Source organism: Monodelphis domestica, chromosome 4 (assembly GCF_027887165.1).
Source record: "Monodelphis domestica isolate mMonDom1 chromosome 4, mMonDom1.pri, whole genome shotgun sequence".
Taxonomy (NCBI): Eukaryota; Metazoa; Chordata; class Mammalia; order Didelphimorphia; family Didelphidae; genus Monodelphis; species Monodelphis domestica.
The window spans coordinates 389,610,887-389,632,446 of NC_077230.1; the positions used below are offsets into that span (position 1 = coordinate 389,610,887).

General features: G+C 38.7%; 1 protein-coding gene across 1 annotated transcript in view; it reads left to right on the top strand.

The window, feature by feature from the left end:
• The window catches only part of UBR4 (ubiquitin protein ligase E3 component n-recognin 4), a 162,006-nt gene that overhangs the window by 18,918 nt on the left and 121,528 nt on the right, over nt 1–21,560 (top strand). The window contains exons 12-23 of the mRNA XM_056795687.1: nt 4,134–4,233; nt 4,338–4,475; nt 5,059–5,176; nt 6,113–6,300; nt 7,531–7,690; nt 7,823–7,908; nt 12,465–12,634; nt 14,277–14,559; nt 18,336–18,468; nt 19,746–19,825; nt 20,175–20,303; nt 21,378–21,560. Coding sequence (XP_056651665.1) covers nt 4,134–4,233; nt 4,338–4,475; nt 5,059–5,176; nt 6,113–6,300; nt 7,531–7,690; nt 7,823–7,908; nt 12,465–12,634; nt 14,277–14,559; nt 18,336–18,468; nt 19,746–19,825; nt 20,175–20,303; nt 21,378–21,560 — 1,768 coding nt within the window. The remainder of the gene's footprint in view (nt 1–4,133; nt 4,234–4,337; nt 4,476–5,058; nt 5,177–6,112; nt 6,301–7,530; nt 7,691–7,822; nt 7,909–12,464; nt 12,635–14,276; nt 14,560–18,335; nt 18,469–19,745; nt 19,826–20,174; nt 20,304–21,377) is intronic.

Here is a 21,560-nt window from a genome sequence, read left to right on the forward strand (position 1 = left end):
TATATATATGTAATTATATTTTAAGAGTAAAGATTATTAGAAATCAAGGAATAAAAAAAATACAAAATAAGAAAACCACGTGCCTAGGGCTGATTAGCCCATTCAAAACCCTCCACACTTAGCTTACCCACTACATCACTGCAATGGAATAGCTGGAAGTAGACGATGCTGCCAGTTAAATACTCCTTGTGATCTCGCCCAGGTGGAGACTCAGGTGAGATTATAGGGAATTCTGGGAAATACCAAGGAGTTCTGGGGATTGAAATCTAGGGTTCAAATCTCCATTTTGCATTTCCCCCTGAAGCCCGAGGAAGACTGGTCTCTCTGCTGGGACTTGTAAACATACCAACTTTGAAATGACAATAATTTGAGGATAAGAGGAAAAGAGAACAAAACCAATGATTGCTAGGCGCATTGACAAAAAGCCAGTTAGGGTGCAGTCCCCTTTGGCATAAGAATATATATACAAATAAATGTTCAATCAACCACATCCAAAGTTCATTCTTGATCTTCTCCTGCAGCTTGTGTTCTGTGGAGACATCTTCATGGTGTCTTCTCCAAACAGTTCACTTTTTGGATTTGGGGAGGTAGCAAGTTTCTTATCTTGGAATTACTCTCTCAAGGAATTATACTTTGCAATTTAAAATAATAATTTTACATTCCCCCCCTGAAGAGGGTGATTGAAAAACACAGGAATCACTCATGGCTGAGTTATGAGGTATATAAATCAATTGATAAGAGAAATCAAAAACATAAAAAAAAAATCCAAATTAAAAAAGATAATTTCTGGATGAAATATAAACTATCAAAGTCTTATGTGTAAAAATTCTAAGTAAAGGAAAAATAAATCTATAACAGGTCCTTGAATCAGGGCCCAATTAAAATCATATAAGCAATTAGGTATTTTCCCAGGCATTAGCCAGGACTACAGAAAGTTGCCACACTATGAAAGATAGAAAAGGGACTAGATTATAGGAGCCAGGTAGTTTGAGAAACTTGTCTGTAAGTATTTTCCCAAAGAATGTGGATACAAGGAAGGCCTACGTCTTAACGTATGTCAAATGTAGCAACCTTGAGTCTCAAACTAGGTTCAAGTCCTTTGTATTGGCTTAGAATTTTCATCAACCCCTTTGGGATTGGTTGGTCTCTGACCTTGTGCTGGATTGGCACTGTTCAGGTTAAGCCTGTGCCCTTTTTTTTTTTAAACAATCAGTGGCATCATTTTTATAAGTCTCAAGCTTTTGGGGAATGTATTGACATTATAGCAAATATATTTTAAACTTATATTACTGCAAAATAAAAAAAAGTTAAAGAAAATCTTAATACTGGTGACATGTGCTTCAAATATAATAAAGAAAGAAAAAATAAAGGAGCCCTGCAGACAGCTTCCCTTCAGATCGTTCATATGAGTGATAAGGACTGACTCCCTTCTTTCCCTTGGCTCTCCAAGGCCTTAAACTCCTGTCTTGGCTCAGCCTGAGCCAGAGCGGTTTTGAGTTAACTCCTCCCTCCCTCCCTCTCTCTCTCTCTCTCTCTCTCTCTCTCTCTCTCTCTCTCTCTCTCTCTCTCTCCCTCTCTCCCTCTCTCCCTCTCTCCCTCTCTCCCTCTCTCTCCCTCTCTCCCTCCCCTGCTGTAAATTAAATCACCATAAAACTCCATTCTGACTTGAGTGTTTCATTTAGGATTTTATAAACAAAATCCTTGGAGACCAATAATTATTATATTCAGTCTCAACCCCTAAATTTACCCTTATAATATTTCAACAAATCAATAACAATAACAACTTATTACTGTTTTTTACTGATCTCTTTTGTGTATATGAGGATTTATTTTTTATGTAGTTGAAAAGAATATTCTTTTTCTACTTCCTTTAATATATTATTGATATTATTAATTAATATATTACTTGTTTCCCCACATTTTCTTATATTCCAAGTATCAGATATTTTTTAGTGGTGTTAATAATACTGTTTAGTATTTATTTTTAGTAAAATCCAATTACATTGCTATTTCACAATTTGCTCAGCTATCTTCCAACCTATAGACATATAAACATTGTTTCTAGTTTTTCATTATTATGAACAAATCCTTTTTACAAATTTTCTTTTTCATTTAACAGACAAGTCTTGGGGAGAGGATTTGCAGCCATAGGTCAAACCATATATGACTTTTATTTTGTTTTTATGTATAGTATTAATGGATTGTTCTTCAGATTACAATTTCATGGGCATTGAATTTTGTCATCTTTGCTTTCTTTTGCCAGTTTTCTGATTACAAAGTGGTACCTCAAAGATGCTTTTGTATTTCTCTGCGTTTATGAGCTTTAAAAATTCAATTTCATTTTATCTTTATTGCCAGTTTTTCTCTCTCTTCTTTCCCTCTATCCACTGAGAATTTAAGAAAAACAAAACTTATTAGAAATATGTATAGTCATGTACAAGAAATCCCCACATTCTCCATGTCCCAAACAAGAAAGAAAAGAAAATGTGTGTTAGTCTGTCTCTCAGTCCATCAGTACTCTATTTGGATTTGGATAGCATGTTTCTTCATGAGCTGAATGTTGAATTGTGGTTGGTCATTGCATTGATCAGTTACAAAGTCTTTCAGAGTTGATTATCTTTACAATATTTCTGTTACTGTGTAGATTCTTATTTCCATTTGCTTTACTTCTTCATCTTAATACACTTCTTCATCCATGTCTTCCCAGGTTTCTTTGAAACTATCCCTTTCATAATTTCTTACAGCAAATAGTATTCTGTCTCCTCCATGTGCCAGAATTTGGTCAGCTCTTATTCACTTGGTGGCCCCTTTAGTTTCCAATTCTTTGCCATCATAAAAAGAGTTGCCCTAAATATTTTTGAATATAGGAGTAAATGAATTTTTCTTTTTTAAAAAATCTCTTTAGGAGTGTATCTAAGTATTGTTCAAGTGGTCATTTATAGCTTCTGTTCATAATATTTTGCTATTTAAGATCAAGTATTACCCTTAAAAATTTGCACCAGTTCCTTACAGATTTTGTATATTAGATTTGTACCAGATATATTTATTAAAAACTTTTTCCCCACCAACTTGTTACTTTTTAAAATTTTGATGATTTTTTGCTCATGTAAATTTAAAAATAATTAAATCTTTGTAATAATTTCTCTTGTTTGCTTGATGGATAAATATTTCTTTTCAACAGATAAGATAAATATTTAATTCTGTTTTCTTCCCATTTTTTTGTGATTAAAAAATACTTATGTCCTTGGCCCGATAGAAAATTATTATAGTACAATGTGAAGAATGGATCTAAATTTATTTTCATTCTGCTAGCTAGAATTGAGTGATTTTATAGTGAAATTTTATCCTCAGTTCTCCAATAGTAAATCATTGAACAGCTTTTAATTGTGACATTTAAATTTTCATTAACTCCAGCATCTTACTAACCTTCAGCATCAAAAGTAAAATCCTCTGCTATTTAAAGCCTGTCATAGCCTTTCCTGTTTCCTTCTTACTCCCTGTCTCTTCAAGTGAAAGTATCCCCCTTGCTGTTCTTCCCACATGGCATTCCATCTTCCTATTCTGTGTATTTTCATTTATTCTCCTCCATTCCTAGAATCTCCTTTCCATCTCCTGTCTTCTCTGGCTTTCTTGGAAATCTCATCTAAAATCCCACCTTCTCTTGCCTTTCCTCATCTACCTTCTAGTGCCTGTTGATTTGTTGATTATTTCCAGTTTATCCTCTGTGTAGCTTGTTTGTACATAGCTGTCTGCGTTTTGTGTCCCCATTAGAATATGCACTCCTATCTTTCTTTGTATGCCCAATACTTGGCACAATGCCTTGCACATATCAGATAGTTAATAAAATGCTTGTTGACTCGACCAGACACTGTGTAAATACCATAGTATTGATTAGTGGGTATAATAGCATTCAGCCTCATCTATTGCATTAGATTTCAGAAGATGTCGTCTCTGAAATTTTCTGATATTAAACAAATCATTTTGCTACTCAGTAATATTTTGGGGGTCTTAAAAGTATATAAATATTTTAAGAAGTAAAAGATTTTTAGATCTTGGAGAAGTTTCATTTTTCTGGCAGATAATAACTTGTAATCATTCTTAAAATCTTATGATTGGATTTTTTCCTCCTTCAGGCATCAAGGATTTGGGGTCCTCTCTGTAGTGTTGGCAAATCATTCAATCAAACTATTAACATCTCTTTTTCAAGACCTGCAAGTAGAGGCTCTGCATAAGGTGAGGAGATGATAAACCTCAGGGAAAGGCTAGTGATTTACTAATCTGTCTTGTTTCCTATAGTGAGCTGTGTTGCTAATTTTCATTTGATGTCACCTCTCTAGGGTTGGGAGATAGATGGTCCCCCTGCAGCCCTGAGCATCATGGCCCAGAGTACATCAATACAGAGAATTCAGCGATTGATTGACTCTGTTCCACTCACAAATCTACTGCTGACCTTGCTCTCTACCTCATACAGAAAGGTGGGCAAGCAATTTTCATGAATCATTACTGGGGACTTTGATAACTCTTTGACCTTCAAACTTGCTTTTGACCAAGATAATTTTTGTGATAATAGATTTAATGTGATAATAATTTGTGATAATGTAGTGAGTAGACTTAACAAATGTAATGACTCAAGCAAGACTAAAGACTCTTAGACCTTTTTGGCGAGAATATGGAGTCTAGTAGGTTTAGCTCATTAAAATCCATTTTTATAAACTACTGATAAATGTCCCTTCATGGTATCCATGGTTACTAAGCTATGAGTGAGAATGCTGGCACATTGAACAGACAGTATATGGATTGCACACTGCTTTTTGAAAAACCTTCACCTTGCTTGTTTGTTAGAATGTGGGTTTGGGAATCCTTACCTGGACAGGAATGATGTCTCTCCCTTTAAGATAGCTGTGAGAAGAATTTAATGTAAGCTTTGCAAGTAAAGTACAAGAGGAATAAAAGGAAAATTAAAATTTCTTTTGGAACCACTGGTCAGGTAAGCAGGGATTTCTTAGCTATTTGACCTTCCTGTCACCTGTGCCCTCATTTTCCTTTCTATTCCTTTAGGCATGTGTCTTGCAGCGTCAGAGAAAAGGTTCTATGAGTAGTGATGCCAGTGCCTCTACTGACTCCAACACATACTACGAGGATGATTTTAGCAGCACAGAGGAGGACAGTAGTCAAGGTAGAGGCCCTAGCCTTCCTGTCTCTTACAGAGAAGAGGAGCTGACTCCAATAAGACTTTCCCCAGCAGGTTCCATTTGTTTCCTATTTGTGTCATTTTGTTCTTTTATCCAGCATAGATATATATATGTATTCCCCGACAGAACATTTTAATTAAAGAGGAATTTGAAGAGTAAATGATTAGAGCCACTTTTAGCCAAACCTAGGGTGAATTCATTCCTCTCTGCCTCAGAACTAAAAATGAAGTGTTATTTCCCCCCATTTCTTTATGCTGACCCATGTCACGACCTCTAATCTCAGGCTTCTTTAAAGAGCCCAAAGGCAGTGTGTATACTCCCTGGTTTGGCTTTTCTAGCCAGGGTTACCAGAGTGGCAGAACCTACCTCGCAGAGGCCCAAGCTGGAGTCTCTCTCTCATAGTGAGTAAAACTCTTCCGGAGTCTGGAGGGAGGTGAGGAAGAGGTCTATTGAATTCTTCTTCTTAATTATGATTTATCAGGTGTACTGGGAACTATTCCCAGTACAGAAAGGGTTCCAATTCTTACCATCTTGGGGTTTATAATTAATCAGATGAGGTGTAAACACAGGTGTTTGGCCTGGTGCATTAACCTGAAAGGCAAGCATTATTTCCTTCCTTGTCTTGGAGGTAGCGAGCCCCCCCCCCTCCCCACCCCACCCCCAATTACTCAAGCTTCCCAAGCAGAGGCTGAAAAGCCAACTTTTCGGGATGTTTTATTATTATAGAGGGGAGTCATGTTTCAGCTATGGCCTGATTGATATCCCTTTGAATTTGAAGAGTCAGTGATTCTCTTTGGGGGCCCTCTTGATTTAGCAACTTGTAAAAAACACCCTAACAACTAGCAGGGGCCTTGGATAGAGTCGGTGCTTATAGTAAATCCTTGTTGAACCAAATTGAACTTATTACTGTTCTTGTGCAGATGATGACAGTGAGCCCATCCTTGGGCAGTGGTTTGAGGAAACCATCTCTCCGAGCAAGGAGAAAGTGGCACCTCCTCCTCCTCCCCCCCCTCCACCTTTGGAGAGCTCACCTCGAGTCAAGAGCCCAAATAAGCCTGCTGCTGGTGAGAAAGGCAACATCCTGGCAAGTCGAAAGGACCCTGAATTGGTATGAATAGGTTTCAAGAGGGTTTGAAAAGTTTATATGGGCTCTAGATATCTTTTGGGTTGGATACTTGAAAAGGTGTTAGGGACTAATTTTAGGATAGGATTGTGAATGGATTACTATAGATTGAATAGCTTGTGTCTATAGTAGGGAAGTCTAATAAGTATTTGGCACAATGTATGCATGGTTAGCTTCATAATTAAATTTCATTATTGTTCTGGAGAACATAAAATATTCTGTCATAGGAAGGACGGAAAAGTCAGTATTTTTTAACAGCTACTGTGTGTCAGACTCAGTACTAAGTGCTAGACAAAGAAAGAAAGACAAAAGTCAAACCCTAACCTTGAAGAACTCACTGTCTGTTGGGAGAAACAACAAACAGTTATGTACAAATAATAGGATAAATAGGAAATAATAATCAGAAGAAAGGTACTGCAATTAAGAGAGATTGGGAAAGGCTTTTAGTAGAAAGTGGTGCTTTGGCTGGGATTTGGAGGAAGCCAGGAGGTAGCGATGAGGGAGAGCATTACAGGCAGGGGGAAACAGGCGTGAGGAGGGGAGTCTTTCTGAGCTTCAAACAGCCAGGAGGCCAGAGTCAATGAATCAAAGAAGGGAGGAGAAAATGTGTAAAAAGATTAGAAAGTTTGGAGGGGCCAGATCATGAAGAGCTTTTAATGCCAGACAGAGGAATTGGTATTTAATACTGAAGGAGATAGGGAGCTGCTAGAGTTTATTAAAAAGGGAGAAGACATTGCCAGATTTGTGCTTTGGAAAAATCCCACTGGCAGCTAAATGGCAGACAGATGAAAGCAGTGAAAAGCTTTGGTGATGTAAATGGTTGTCTGGTGTCCTTGTATCTTTATCTTTAAAGACTTTTGGACAAAATTGACACTAATTTACTAGGTGTGTGACTTGAGCAAATCGCATGACCTTCACTGGGCATCAGAGTCCTTATTTGTAAGTGAGAGGGTTGGGTTAGGTGGTCTCTAAGGTTCCTTCTAACTTTGAAGCCATGGTCCTATGATCCCACCATGGTATTTCCTGGTTTTCAGTACCACAAACTAGACTCTAATGTTGACAAACTGAGCTAGACCCTTCTCTGTGGTGTGTTAATTGTAGAATATCATCAGGTGTATTATTGTCTTTGGCTGATTGTGTGCTATTTGCCTTCTGTGAAGCTTCCCATGTACTTTAGTACCAAAGAGTCTGAGAGGAGCTTGTTCTCTGTTCCAGTTTTTAGGTCTGGCTTCTAACATTTTGAACTTCATCACCTCCTCCATGTTGAATTCTCGAAATAACTTCATCCGGAATTACCTGAGTGTGTCTCTGTCTGAGCAGCATATGGGCACCTTAGCCAGCATTATCAAGGAGGTGGACAAGGATGGGCTCAAGGGTGAGTAGAAAGGACTCTTTTCCCAAGACATTATGAACCTTGTGTTGCTGGTGACCTGGGGGGGGGGGTGGGGTGGGGGGGTCTGTCAGGGGCAGTTGCTAGAAAATATTGGCTATTTTTCTTGCCTTCTAGGTTCATCAGATGAAGAATTTGCTGCTGCACTTTATCACTTTAACCACTCTCTAGTAACATCAGACCTTCAGTCTCCTACCCTGCAGGTAAGTGTGCCTTTGGACTGGTCCAGGCTGGGAGAGGGCTGAGAATCAAAGATAGTGGCTAGCTTTAGAGCCAGCACTATTTCCTCTGGTTAAGGGATATCATTTTTTTATCTAGTCGTCCTGCTAGAAGAGACTTGTTAGGACTCTCTAGAAAGGGGAAGAAGAAAGCTTGGTTATGTCCTAAAGTTACTCAAAGAACCTAGAGGCAAATACTATTATTAATAACCCTGATTTCTATACTGAGTTGCTACTTGCCAAGGCCTTTGCTTTACAACAGCCTTGGGAGGTAGTTCATTTATTATTGGTATTTCCATTTTAGAGTAGAAGAAATTAGGCTCTTGTGAGTTCAAGGGAACTAACTGCCTGTGGCTCCTGGCTACTGAGAAACTCAACCCTCCTATACCCTTACAGGGACTTTCCTCTCTATTGTGAGGGCAACAGAAAGACTGGGCCTCCTTTTCAGACTTGTTGCTAATACAGTGAACTAAATCATTAAGAATTATTCATAAATCATAAAGAATTATTCATTCTTTTATTGACTTTGACACATGAACATGGGAGTGAGGAAAAACAGCAAAAGAAGATTTTTATAGGAAATTTATATAATACTTTTTTCGCGTAATTTTTTTATTATCGTCTGTACTAAGAAGCAATTTCTCATATTTGTCAGTTCATTATATTTGGATCTTTCTTAGCAAAGGCATTTCTCCGAAATTCTTATTGCTATACTAGAATTATAATAATGCAGTTATGTCTTTTAAAAGTGGAGAAGAAACCTCAGAAGCAGAAGTAGTATAATAGAGTAGAGAGAGAACTGTCTTGGAGGCTAGAAAGATTTAGGTTCAAGGCCTGCCCTGCTCCTTAATTTTTTAGTACCTAATAATGTCCTAAGAGTACAAATTATAGAAAAGAGGCCCACTCACATTGCTAGAGGTGACTATCTTCACCAGAATGTTTCCCTAACCAATGAAATCACAGATCCAGTCCCCATCCCAAACCTCATGATTTTAAAAGTATTTTTAAAAGGAGTTTAAAAATATATATTAAGCAGTTCTGACACTGTCCCTAATATTATATAAAAAGTTCTATTTTAACCTAAAAAGGAGTATAGTCTGGATTACAAAGATTGGGCATTTGTTAGGTTACCTTACATAAATAGAGGAGAAAAGCTAATTCAGGATATAATACCTTGAAGACCTAAAACTAATATCATCTTCATTTCTTTTTTTTTTTAAACTTTTACCTTCAGTTTTACTTTCAGTTCTTAAGACAGAAGAGGGACATGGGTTAGGCAATTGGGGTTAAGAGACTTAACTTAAGGTCACACAGCTATGAAGTGTCTGAGGCCAGATTTGAACCCTGGTCCTCTCAACTCCAGGCCTGGTGTTCTATCTAAAGTTCTATCTAGCTACCCCACCCAAAACTAATATTTTCTCAGACTTGGTCAAGGTATGGAGTTCTGCCCAGGTTGTCAGATCTTTGCCCAAACTTTTGTCAACCAGAAATGAAAATGAGTTATTTACCCCATTAGAAAGAACTAGAGTCCATAAGACTCAGATCATAAAGTAAAAATAGGTGACTACCTTTTATTTTCTTTTATGACTGATGACTTTCTGGCAAGTTAAATCTCCTTTAAAAAAAAAATCTCCATTTTTATACAAAACATGATCCTTCAAATCATTTCCCTAATTTTGTTACTACACTGGAATTTTGCTATATGTGTCTGCCCTGGGCTTTTTTTTCTTAAACCCTTACCTTCCATCTTAGAATCAATTCTGGGTATTGGTTCTAAGGCAGAAGAGTGGTAGGGCTAAGTAATGGGGGTGGAGTGACTTGCCCAGGGTCATACAGTTAGGCAGTGTCTGAGGCCACATTTGAACCTGTCTCTGGGCCTGACTCTCAATCCACTGAGCTGCCCAACTCTCCTCCCTCCCCCGCTTTGTTTTTAAAAATAGAATACTGAATTAAAGTCATTGACAAAGACTCCTGAATTGTGTTATTAAGGAGGGCAAAAAAGGGCCTCTAAGGGAACTTGTTGAAAGTTAGCAAGCCAGGGAAGTGAATTAAGTACCTATACATGTCTCAGATCCTCTTGTGTGACTATGGAAAGTTGATTAATTAAGATCAGCAGATAAGTACCCTCTATGTAGAGAAGAAATCAGAGACTGAGCCATATCAAATGTGAAAAATCAGGAAACCAGAATTCAATCCTAATTCTTATACTTATTAATTTTAAAAGTATCTATGAAGTGTCTGCCTCATACCAGGTACTGTTTGAATTTGTTGGAAGGGAGAATACAAAGACAAAAATGAGACATTCCCTATCCTCAACTTCTTGCCCTTCTGTTGTGGGAAAGAACATGGACACATGTAATTAGAGGTAAAATAAAAGATAAATTAGGGGCAAGGGAATATTGGCAGGTTCCTAGGAAAGGCTTTATGTAGAAAGTGTCACTTGATTTGAGCTTTGAAGGAAAGTAGGAATTCTTAGAGCCAGAAGTGAGCAGGAAAGGTGTTCTTGCCACTGGAGATAGCCAGTGCAAAGGCAAGGCAATAGGAAGTAGAATTTAGCGTATGAGAAACAGCAAGCAGGTCAGCTTGATTCAACTGAAGAATGTAAGGAGAGTAATGTGAGACTAGAAAGGTAGCATGGGGTTGTGCGGCAAAGGATTCAAGTCAGTGACAGAGGGTCTTAAAATGCCAGAATTTCTATCTGATCCTAAAGACAATAGGGACCCACTTTGTACAAGGTCTTTATCTTCTCTGTCCATTTGAGATGGGTGAGATTTAAGACAAGATGAGGAGGTTCTGGCAAAGGTCTAGGCAAGAAGCAGTGGGGGTGTGACCTTGAGTGGTAGCCCTCTGAGAGTCACTGTAGTTCTGGACATATACATGACTTCTCTAAAACTTACTTTCATCCTTTGTAAAATGGGACTGCTAAGAACTTCATTACCTAGCTCCCAGGATTGTGGTTAGTTTAGAGCTTTGTCACCTTTCTAGTGCTTATATAAATGTGAGGTGGTGGTAGCATAAGAAATTAAGTCTACCTCAATTTGGTAACTCATCATCACTTCCTTGTTCACTGGACTTTCTTTTGGGAGCCTTCACTTGCCCTGTGATGACCTAAAGGAGCTTGAGCATGAAGAAGACCCAAAACTCTAGTGTCTTCATCATGACATTTATTATGGTTCATTTCAGCCACAAAGTCTCTTCTTGCTGCTGCTGCCTCTTTAAACCACTGGTTTGTTAAAACTTGACTCAAGACTGAAAGAGCCTTTTCTTGAGCCACCAGGAAACTAGCAGCAGCCCTAAAACTGTAGCCAGGATATCTCCGGGGCTTAATCTTCTATTGAAAAAGTAGACTTAGCATTTGTAGAAGTTAATGAGAGTTTTCAGTGGTAAAGGAGGTTCTTAAAATGAAAAAGAGCTGAATGAGAACAGAGAAATATTCACTGTTGAAAGTAAGCCTTCCTGTCTCCATCTTCCCCCAGAGTATGTCTTAAAATTCCTCTGACCAGGGATCCTGTCTCATTTTTGCATTTCCCCATAAGCATAGTATACAGTTTTCACACCTAGTAGGTACAAAATAAATATTGAATGTTGTCTTACTTGTTAATTTCCAGTTTCCAGAGCAGCCCTAAAATAACTTTCTGTAGATGTAAGACCCTTTTTTTCCCTCACTCCTAAGTTATCTTTCAGGCTTTATTTCATAAAACCCTACTTGACATACTCCTGACCTAGATTATTATTCTATACTCTGAGCTAGTAACCATGGTTTGTGCCTGCCACGCCACAGGCATCCCAATTGCCATTTGGTAGAGGCAATACATTATAGTTAATGTAACTGAGCTGAAGAAAATCATGATAGAATTAAAGACAAGGAAAGCAGTGCCCAGAACCTTTGGTTGAGGTTTCGCTGACGTGGATTGCTAATCTTCTCCATCTTGCATTTCTGTGGCAGAATTCTTATTGTATTTGTTTCTTTATGTCATTTCTCTTGGTGTTAATTATAAAGTTAAAGACCTCTCAACTTTCCGACAAGTCAATAGCATCTTTTTCCCTGGAAACTTCAGCTTGTCATGTACTAGCTCTTTAGAAACTCTCCTGCTAGGAGTTCTCAGATTTTGCATGTGTCTTCCATTCCCTTTCTTATAATAGGCCTCGAGTGCCTTTGGATGGCATGCTGCACCTCCATTAAAATAGTGTGTCCATGGAGGCAGTTGACTGGAGAACGTAGTGCACAGTGGGGGAAGTCAGAAGACTCGGGTTCTGGCCTTTGCTTTGTTACTAATCACCTTTTTGTCCTTGAACTAATCATTCCCTCATTTTGGAATTGTTTTCTCATATACAAAATGAGGGGAGTGATGTAGATGCTCTCTAAGTTCCTGTCTGTCTTTAGTATTCTAAGTGGGATTCTATGTTTTCCCATTCTGGTATTTGTGTATTACAATGCTAGTAATCAAACCAATGATGGTTTGACCCCTTGCATCAATGAAGTAATAAATGGAACCCACTTTTACTTCCTTCCTAATAGTCTCTTGTCTCCTTCATAATAGAACACATTATTGCAACAACTGGGAATTGCTCCCTTTTCTGATGGCCCGTGGCCCTTGTACATCCACCCTCAGAGCTTATCTGTGCTCTCACGCCTCCTCCTCATTTGGCAGCACAGAGCCAGTGCTCAAGGAGACCCTGATGTTCCTGAATGCCTTAAAGTTTGGGAGAGGTAAGAAAAATTGGAGAGAAATCTTGTATTAAAAAATGATCAACTTTTGACTCAAATGACAGGAACTTTAATGTTTTCTTGACTTTATTTTTTTTAACATTACTGTCACTTCTTAGTGATCCCCTTCACCTCTTTAAGAGACCCTTTGTCCGCCAACAGGAGAAAGGCATACTTCACCAGTAATCAAAATTATACTTAATCATTGCTTAATCAAGCTTCTAATCTTTCATTGTTGTTTTCCTTTACATTTTGGTGGTCATCATGTAGAATGTCCTTTTGGTTAATATTTACTTTTCAATAATTTGTATGGGTTTCCTCAAATTTCTTGAAATTTCTTCATGTCCTTTCTTACCCCATGCAGTATTATTCCATTATATTCCTGTACCACTATTTTTTTAGCCATTCCCTCAGAGATGGGCAGTTTCCAGTTCTTTGCTACCATAAAATAGAATCCTTTTCCAATGATCATGGTTTTCAGGCTTTCAAGGTTTGAGGTTTGAAGCTATTGATTCTATAACCTGAGTCAATAGGAGAACATGCTTTCTATGTGATTCGGAAAGATGGGATACTTAGAAAATAGAGTGGTAAGGTCCCTAAAGGAATCTTCCTTTAGAAAATCAGACATTTAGAATATGAATTCTAGGCCAAAGGTGACTACCAGAAATGATTTTATATTCCAACTCATTTAAAAAAATAAAAGTTTGAAGCAGAAAAACAACCCTATTTTCAAGTTGTATTCCTACATGCTTTGCCTGAAACTATTTAAAGAACTTGCAGTCTTTTGGCCAAATTTTAAAGGTTTTCTTTGCACTTGGGGGAAAACTCAGATTAATTGGTCACCTATTAAATCCTCTTTAGATGAATCTGGTTTTTGCCATTTTTTTGTCTGCATGTTTATGAATCTTCAAAGCTATTTGTGTTCCTAAAAGACTTTGTCTTTTTATTCTCCTCTCTAGGATCAAATAGCTATAATGCTGGATTTGTGAAATCGTAAACCCATGTGACTGATCCCAGGAGGATCAGTCAAAAATGAGGGGAGAAAGCCCTTATTAAAACACAAATCTCTTCCCTAATAGCCAAAGGGAGTGAGTGAACAGAATGCTGGCCACATTTATAGCTTTCTACATTAAAGCTCTTTTCCCAAGTTTGCTCAAGGGTAAAATTTCCTTCTTTGTGCACACATAGGATGCTGAGTTATTCAGAACTTTTTCATATTATGTGATGATTTTTAATATGTAGCATATTCTCTGGTGATGAGACTAGAACCAGATGACAAACTCACTGCAAGAAGTAATGGATTCTATCCTGCTTACATAGCCCTGCTATCATCATGCTTTTGGGCTGCTGTTTTTTAGAGTATGGTCCTTCTTTGTTTGCCAGCTCATTTCTACTGATAAGGAGACTGGAGTAGCTAGCTGCCTCATCACAGAACTCTGGGAGCTGTTTTTGGATGCCAACTCTGACATTTGTGTTTTCAGGGAAAGATTTGGTTTCTATTTCCTAACCATTTATGTCTTTTTCTCCCTGGACTCTCTAATTACCAGATTTTAAGAAATTTAATTCCCTATGTGTTTATTAACACTTTAGCCCCAGGGATATTTGTTGATTTTACCACATTGAGTCCCTTTCTTTTCTCTGACAGGTTTGTGGCCACACTGAAACAGAATGCCTTGCAAGGGGTGCTTCCTAGCGATACAGAAGACCTGAATGTGGAGCATTTACAGCTTCTCCTCCTCCTCTTCCACAACTTCTCAGAGAAAGGTCGTCGTTCCATATTGGCCCTTTGCATCCAGACCATCCTAGAGCTGACAGCTAGCTTGGATTCTCAGCTGTGCTCAGTGCCACTGCTCCTGGCTCGCCTTCTCTTGGTCTTTGATTATTTACTTCATCAGTACTCCAAAGTCCCAATGTACCTTTTTGAACAGGTATGGCCCCCAATACTCATTCCATTCTAATTGTGGAAACTCACATTTTGTTTTTTCTAATAGACTGTGACTAACCTATATAAAATCTGCCCTGCTTATATAAAGAAAGGCAGGATGGTGTAGTGAAAACATTGTTAGATTTGGAGTTAGGAGAGACTTGAGTTAAAATTCTGCTTCTTATCCTTGCCAGCAAGCCACTTAGCGTTATTGAGTCTCACTTTGTTCTTGTATAAAAAGAAGATAAGAGATGTGAGGATAAAACTAGGTTTTAAAAATATTTTACACATATACATATCTCACTTTGCAAGTTTTAAAGCAGTATTCCTCTTCTCTTAGCAAGCCTTTTACTCCACCTCTCTCCATACACTTTCTCAGCCAAGACCTTGCTTCATACTTACTTGAGAAGTGCAAGACCATCCAGAATGAAATCTCTCCTCTGCCTTCTTCTTTATCCCCAAACTTCTCCACATCTTCCTTAATCCCTCTTTGTTTTTGTCTCTAAGGAAGATGTGGCCTTTGCCTTTGTTCAGCTCTGCCTTTTTTGCTCTGGATTCCATCACATTCTTTAGGAGATTGTATAAACTCTCTTCTCTCATCTTCAGCTTTTCTTTATCCTTCCTGACTCCTTCCTTCCTGGCATCTACATATCAATCTACAACTCTTCCTGTCTTTAACCTTTGTTTGACTATCCCATCCACTCAAGCTATGAGCATGTATTCTTTTTTTCTTTTAACAAACTAGAAAAAGTTATCTGTGATCATTGCTTCTAGATCTTTCCTTTCCACTCTCTTTTGAATCCTCTGTGGTGTGTCTCCCACTCTCATCACTAAGTGAGATTACTCTTTCTGAAGTTATCTAGGATCTCTCAGTTGCTTGCCAAACCTGACCATCTTTTCTCACTCCTCATTTTTCTTGACCTTTCTGCAACCTTTGACACCAAGGATATTCACTGTCTCTGAGTAGGCAAATTTATGGCACATGTGCTAGATGAGACTGCTCCCTTTCTCCTCTTCACAGCATCGGAGGGCATTTCTCACACCACTTGCCTCTATTCCCAGTAGCTCAATAGGGGTGCTTCCTCTCTCCCCTGTCTGGGGTAAGGTGTGGGACTCGCATGTGGCATGAGGGTTGCAATTTTGGCACTTGGTCTCTTAAAGGTTCACCATCACTGCACTATTTCCGTGTTGTCATTTCATGACCCTGTTTTCTCTTGACTTTCCTCATTCTTGCCTTCCTATTCCTGTTCCTGTTTAGTATCTGTTACTGGCTCATCATTTGTTTCCCACCCCCACCTCTACCCTAAACTATATATCACTTCAGTTTCTGTCCCTGGCCTCTTCTTGCTCTACCTTTGCTTAATCTTATCAGCTCTCATGAGTCCAATATATCATCTTTACACAGATGATACACACATATCTAACCCCCATGTCTTTTTAGAACTCAAGTCCTACACCAGCAGCTGGACATTTTAACCTGTATGTCTCATCACCATTTCAAAGTCATTGTATCTGATGTGAAACTCATGATCTTTCCTAAATTTCCTCTTTCTCTAACCATTACAGTTTCTCTTGAGAGTAACATGATTCCCCTAGTCACCCAGGTTGACAACTTTGAAATTATCTTTAATTCTTTTCCCCTCACTCCCTATATTCCATAACTAGGTTGACAAATGTTGCCAATTCTTTCGCTATAGCATATCTCACATCTGTCCTCTTTAGTCAAATAGCTTTCATTGTTGTCTGAGTCTTTATCTTATTGCTTTTTGCCTGTGCTATTGTAATTGCTTTCTAGTTGGCCTCCCTATTTCTGGTTTTTCCCTATTCTAATCTGCCCTCAGCATTCTGCCAAATTAATGTACGAGGTCTGCCTTTGTCACTCTTCTGCTCAGGATTCTTCAGGAGCATCTGACTGATAGGTCTTCCAGACTTCCTTTAGATTCTCTTTTCACACATGTATGATAGCCATAACAGCCTATTTGCTGCTTTCTAAACTTGGTATTCCATTTTATTTCTGAACCTTTTTACAAGCTGCTGTCCATTCCTGGAGTATGTTTCCTCTACTTTTTTTGGCCTTTTAGAATTCTTTACTTCTTTTCGGGCTCACCCAAGTGCTACCTTTTTGAGTGAGGAAACTTGGCTGATATCCGGATTGTTAGGGCTCTATCTGTTCTCACAGTTATATTTGCTTTTATTTGTAAAGTAAATATATTTTGCCTGTTCATCCACATGGTGTGGATGAGGAATAACAAGTGGATAATCTGAGAGCTCTACACTATAGCCTCTGAGTGTCTTGAGAAAATCCATCATAGTGGGTGGTGGGTCTCCCTCCTCACTCCCCCAATCCCTCATTCCTCCTATTCCTGCTGAATTTATGGGAGGACATGGCTAAAAGTCACTTTGAATGTACAGGTATGGATGGATTGCTGTGTACATCTTTGGAGGAAACTTCTAAATCAAGTGATTACAAAATCATTTGATTAGTGTATGGATCCCCTATGGAATAATTTAAGGTCCTTAAGGGCAGGAGGTATTTTTGATTTTTGTATTTTTAGTTTCTGCACTTGTCACAGGGCCTTGCATAGTAGGTATTTAATAAATGCTTGTTAAATTGAATTGTTAAAAGCATTATAGAAATATGGATGCTTATGATAATTTGATAACAATATCCAGAAAAAGAAATTCATTAACTATTATAGAGCCAAATAATAATAAAATTTCCAACTTACGTTAATATAATGCTTTGAAGTTTGCAAAGCATGTTATACAAATTATCTCATTTGAATCCTTTTGAGGCAGGTATTATTAGTCTTGTTAGTTGTTATCCTAGTTTTGCAGCTGAGGAAATTGGTGGAGACTTAAAGTGAATTGCTGGGCATGTCACTGCTGGTAACTGCCAGAGGCCTAATTTTGAGTTGGCCATTCCAGACTGGAGGCCCAGCACTCCATTACACTAACCCTTGAATTAAAAGAGAATTTTTTTTTGTTTCTTACCCTATTTATGCTGTAAGTCATTTGAGACTCTGCAGGATGATAGAAGCTGTCATTTCTTACAATATCCTTTTAAAGGCATTGCTAAGAGTTAATGAACTCCAGTAGCTGGACAGTTCCTTGTGATGCTTCTCTCTATATCAAAGTGGGCCTGACCACTTCATATGGGCATTTGCTGTCATTGTAAAGAGAAACTGGATCATAGTGGGGAAATTGCTATTTGGGGATGAGCAATCCTAGTGTGTGGCACACCAGCTGTGTGACCTAGGTGAGTCCTTTAGCATCTCTCTGCCTCTGTCTCCTCTGTAGAGATAATGATACCTGTTCTGCCTATTGACAGGACTGTTTTGATGCTAAGAAATGATCATGTATTAAAATGCTGTGCTAATTTTAAAGCACTATGAATATCTGGCTGTTACTCTTTCATTCTCATCTTTTTCATTGGGATTCCAGTGATTATTATTATTTTTTTTTTTTAAAAACCCTTACCTTCCATCTTGGAGTCAATACTGTGTATTGGCTCCAAGGCAGAAGAGTGGTAAGGGCTAGGCAATGGGGGTCAAGTGACTTGCCCAGGGTCACACAGCTAGGAAGTGGCTGAGGCCAGATTTGAACCTAGGACCTCCCGTCTCTAGGGCTGACTCTTAATCCACTGAGCTACCCAGCTGCCCCCATCCAGTGATTATTTTTACTCTTTTCAAGCTGTTTGTCAGCATCTAAGAAAGATTAGAACAGAATTGGTGATGATATATTTCTTCCATAAATTAAATCCTCATGTGTTTTGTGCAGGTGCAATATAACCTCCTTAGCCCTCCTTTTGGCTGGGTAACTGGATCTCAGGAAAGTGGCCGTAGGGCCCCTCTGCCCTTGTATCATGGCTTCAAAGAAGTGGAAGAAAACTGGATCAAGCATTGTGCATCAGGTCAGATGAGAAGAACTTTATAAAGACTCTCTAGCTTCTTTAGTGCACCTCAATGAAAAAAATAAAAAAGGAAGGAAGGAATAAAGAAAAGAAAGAAATTAGTTAATAATCAAGAAGATTGGAATAAAATAACTAAAAAAATTGTCAATTTGGGCAATTGTCCTATTGCTAGGAAGGCCAGCATCTTTCCAAGAAAGATTGAGTTGATTCCATTTGACAAGATTTTCAAATTTGCCAAGTCCGTAATTCCCTACTGAGGGGAAGTAAATGGTATGTGCAAGTTACAGTTGCCTCTCTGAGTCTCTATTTCCTGGAGGGAATCAAGGGCCAGAGCACCAGTTATGGGCTCTTACCTGACCCCAGTGTATATGTATAAAGACATGGGCATGCCTGATTGCTGCATTTTAAGTTCTTTGTTCTATTTTTGCTTATGGTTTAGAATTTCTGAGTCATGGATTAGAACTGTGGGGGACCCCTTCCCCCATCCACAAGCCATTTTATCTTCCTATTTGAGGATTTAGCAAACATTTATTAAACACTTGCTGTATGGAGAGAGAACATTATACTAGGCTTTGGACAAGTTACACAACTGAGATAAGACACTTTCTATCTTCATGGAACTTTCTGCCTTTTATGGAGCTAGACACATGCATATAAATATAAAACATTACATAATAAATGCATTAGAGTGCTGCGATCAAAATGCCCAGTGTGTCTGCTGTCTGTAAGTGTTGTCCTGGGGCTTTCAGAGAGGTGAGAGAATTCCTAGAAACATAAGCTTGAGTCTACACTCCCAGAGTCTTTAGTTTATTTACTCAGAATATATCTTCTTACATTGATCTTTTTGAGAGCTAGGAAATGACATTTTATGTTGGACTCTTCTAGGTCTATAAAATGATGGTTCTGTTTCATATCTGTTAGGGCACATTGCCTTCCAAATTGCTGTTTGATATATATGTATGTGTGTGTGCATGCGTGTGTGTATGTGCATGTGTAAAACCCTTACCTTCCATCTTAGAATCAATTCTGTGTATTGGTTCCAAGACAGAAGAGTGGTAAGGGCTAGGCAATGGGGGTTAAGTGACTTCCCCAGGGTCACATAACTAGGAAATGTCTGAGGCCAGATTTGAACCTAGGACCTCCCATTTCTAGGCCTGGCTTTCAATCCACTGAACTACTCAGCTGTACCCTGTCTGATTTTTATATTGCACTTTACAGGCAGAGGACAATGCACCTACTCCTCTCTAATCACATGTTAAATATATTCTGTCTTCCAGATGCTGCTTCACAGCCCAGGTTTTATTGTGTCCTGTCACCAGAAGCCTCAGAAGATGACTTAAATCGTCTTGATAATATGGTATCAGGAATCCCAAACCCTTATTTTACATCATGGGAGAGAGGGACCTTGGATTCTCACCCTGGCAGAGTTAGAGAAAGAAGAAAGAATGACTGAGGGTGTTGGACCTGGGATGTAGGCTTTACATTAGTGACCATTTCTAGTTTTATGAGACCATTTTCATCTTGAAGATAGGTTCTGCCTGGCAATTGAGGAAGGAGATGGTTGATATTGGGTTTCATGAAATTTAATTCCTTCTGAGCGGGAATTCAGAGCAATAGCAAGTGAATCGAATGGCCTTTGGTGGTGGGACATTCTGTCAGCACTGAGTGTGTGAGGAAACCATCTTGTTCTTGTGTTCTGGCCTTAGATCTGTGAGGTCCTTTTCTCCAGAGCAGTGAAATATGATGAACTCTACAGTGCCCTGACATCTTTGCTAGCAGCTGGATCTCAGTTTGACACCACCAGGAGGAAGGAGAGCAAGAATGTGACCGTCTTGGTAAGAGCCTGAGAATATTGGGCTTCTCTGTTCTAAGGAAGGTTGTATTCCTGAAGGTTGATGTTCAGACCAGAACCTTTCTTTCCAAGGTCTGGTATCTCAGCAGGTGGTTGAATGTCAATTGACAAGTAAGCCCAGTTTTTAATTCCATATCATAGATAAGTTTCAAGTTTTTTTTTGTTAAATTTGGATAGATTATTCACCTCATGGAGGATTAATTTGAACATTCGTGTGCTTTTATTAGGGTTTTAGTGAAGTGGCTGTTTGCGAATAAATAGCAACCTGTGCACTGTGGGCTGACTGTGGAAGAGGGAGGTTTTTCCCGTTTTGTATGTACCCAAAATGTTTGGGGCTGAGGCTGTCCTCCCATAGCAGTATTGGCTTCATTAGCCTGTATTACGTGCAGGATGAAGCCCATGATTTGAACATGTAGAATAAATTCTCTGCTATTTTAAAAAAATTCTTAGTTTCTGTATTAGAATCAATTCTATGTATTGGTTCCAAGAAAGAAGAGCAGTAAGGGCTTGGCAGTGGAAGGTTAAGTGACTTGCCCAGAGTCAGACAGCTTAGAAGTGTCTGAGGCCAAATTTGAACCTAGGATCTCCCATCTCTAGGTCTGACTTCTGAGCTACCTTGCTGCCCACTTCCCTTCTCTTTTATTGGGTGTATTGCAGCAGAGTTTTTCCCCCATCACATAAGTGTCAAATGTGACCCTCAATACTCTTGATTTTGCCTGAATGAAATTAAAATATAATTAGGAAATATATAACCAAATAAATGAAAATGCAGTAGAACATGTTTGCTGTTAATATGTGGTTTTCTAAGACAACAGAGGTCTATAGGTCTATAGGTAAAGGGGTCCTGGCCCCTGTTGTTATTTGTACTTGACATCACTGGTCAACAGCTTCCAGGTGGGAAGTCTCACAGCTGAGGGGAGCTAAAACTCAAGTGGAACCAGGGACTTGATGCAGTGACAGTTTTGTTCTTGGGATAGCACTTTTATGTGGGGAGATGAAAGTGAAATAAGATGGAAGTGAAATAAGTCAAGTGACATATTACTCTTGCTTCTTTCAGGAGGCCTGTGCCCTCCAGTATTACTTCTTGATACTCTGGAGGATCCTAGGGATTTTGCCACCATCCAAGAAATATATGAACCAGTTGGCCATGAACACCCGTGAGTTGAGCGAATGTGACATTCTGCATACTTTGCGCTGGTCTTCCCGCCTTCGGATCAGCTCTTATGTCAGCTGGGTAAAG